The sequence below is a fragment of the Orycteropus afer genome, unplaced genomic scaffold, assembly GCF_000298275.1.
Source record: "Orycteropus afer afer isolate SDZICR_OR568_19922 unplaced genomic scaffold, OryAfe1.0 scaffold00039, whole genome shotgun sequence".
In the NCBI taxonomy this organism is placed as follows: Eukaryota; Metazoa; Chordata; class Mammalia; order Tubulidentata; family Orycteropodidae; genus Orycteropus; species Orycteropus afer.
The window spans coordinates 12153148-12154950 of NW_006921626.1; the positions used below are offsets into that span (position 1 = coordinate 12153148).

Genomic DNA, 1803 nt, shown 5'->3' on the forward strand with positions numbered 1-1803 from the left:
TTTTTTTTTTTTTTGCTTAGTTGAGTTACTTATTTTACCAAAATTAACACAATCTAAATGGGCTAATGCACACAGAGATTATAATGAGTGCACTTCGATGAATACATAATATTTGCAAAGGTGGTGACATAGGTTTAAAAATTGGAAATGTGTCTGAATTTTACACTGATTGTGCAACAAAATTTGCAGTAGAATTTATAAGTCTAGTTCCAAATGATAGTTTTATTCCTAAACCAGGTTACAGATGGAATAAATACCTAAAATGGTGCCTTGCTCATAGTAGACAATCCATAAGTATGTGTTAAATGAATAATAATCCTTTGTAATAACCACAATTATATTACCCAGAAGTCTGGTGGTTCAAACCAACCAGCCACTCCTTGGAAGGCAGTTTGGGCAATCTACTTCCATAGTGATACTACCTCAGAAACCCAAGGAGGGGTCGCTATGAGTCGGGTCCAACTCGACAGCACATAACAACAACAACAACTACCTAGCATCAAGCACATTTATAACTACTATTAGACATAATTAGTGCAGTTCTATAAAGGTAAGTAGAATTTCTGCTATTTTTGAAACTTATTCTGTAAAATCATATCTTCAAAATTAGATTTGATCTACTATTTTTAATATAAAAATGGACATGTTATTACACATAACTTTGTTTTTACATTATGGCATAGCTAATATTCCTAATTCAGAATTTAAAGAAAGGCAGTACTAATAAATAAAATTTAAAATCTTTTGTCTTACTTAAGATTGTAGTGTTTATTGATGATCTGAATAAGCCAGCACCAGAGATATATGGAGCACAACCACCTCTGGAATTGATCAGACAATTATTAGATTTGGGAGGGATTTATGACACTGGAAAACTTGCATGGAAGGTACAGTATATACAAAGATGTTGTGCACTTAAATATTATTAGTTAACAATGAATTAAATATGTATGTAGAATGAATTATACTTAACAGCGAATTAAATATTTATTTTGAATGACTTAAAAGAAAACTTAGAAAGTATAACCATATGGACATGCTAAACAAAGTTGAAATGGTAAATTGACCATGCCAATTACATCTTTGCAATTTAGAACAGGTACATAGGTTCATGTGGAAGGTCAACAAAAAGGGGGAAGGCCCTCAATGAGATGGATTGGCACAGTGACTAGAACAATGGGCTCAGGTATAGCAGGGATTGTGAGGCTGGCACAGGCCTGGACAGTGTTTCGTTCTGTTGTACATAACATGACTATGAGTCAGAGCCAACTCAATGGCACCTAACAAAAACAATCATAGGTTCATAGGAATTCTGATTTTAGTAGGTTAAAATCATAGGAACAAAATGCTAATATGTTCTAGAGGCTTAATTTCTGAGGCAAATAATACTCACTGTTATTGACTATTAAATGTAACAGTTTATTACATTTTTCAGCATGTCAACAATTAATACATATGAGAAGGATATATGAAAATGTGGACTAGCAGTATTCATCCTTAAACTCCATATAAGACTATTCTGATTCTTTATTTTCAAGAACATAGATCAAGGATTTTCAGAGGTGCAAGCAGTCTCCAGATTACAAATGAGTTCTGTTCTTTTTTTTTTTTCTCTCTTTTTTTTTTTAATTAGGATTTGGGTGAAGATTTAGAGAGTAAATTCACTTTTCATACAGCAGTTCACATATACTTTGTCTCATGTCACTGACCAAAATTTACAATGCAGCAGCTCCCCTCCCACTTCCTCCCCATAGTTACCTCCTCCCAGTGTCCATCCCTTCATACTCTTCTGCACCCTGAGCT

At 33.6% G+C, this 1803-nt stretch overlaps 1 protein-coding gene across 1 annotated transcript in view; it reads left to right on the top strand.

Moving 5' to 3' along the window:
* The window catches only part of DNAH14 (dynein axonemal heavy chain 14), a 792430-nt gene that overhangs the window by 502772 nt on the left and 287855 nt on the right, over nt 1–1803 (top strand). Inside the window, exon 48 of the mRNA XM_042780425.1 lies at nt 759–887. Coding sequence (XP_042636359.1) covers nt 759–887 — 129 coding nt within the window. The remainder of the gene's footprint in view (nt 1–758; nt 888–1803) is intronic.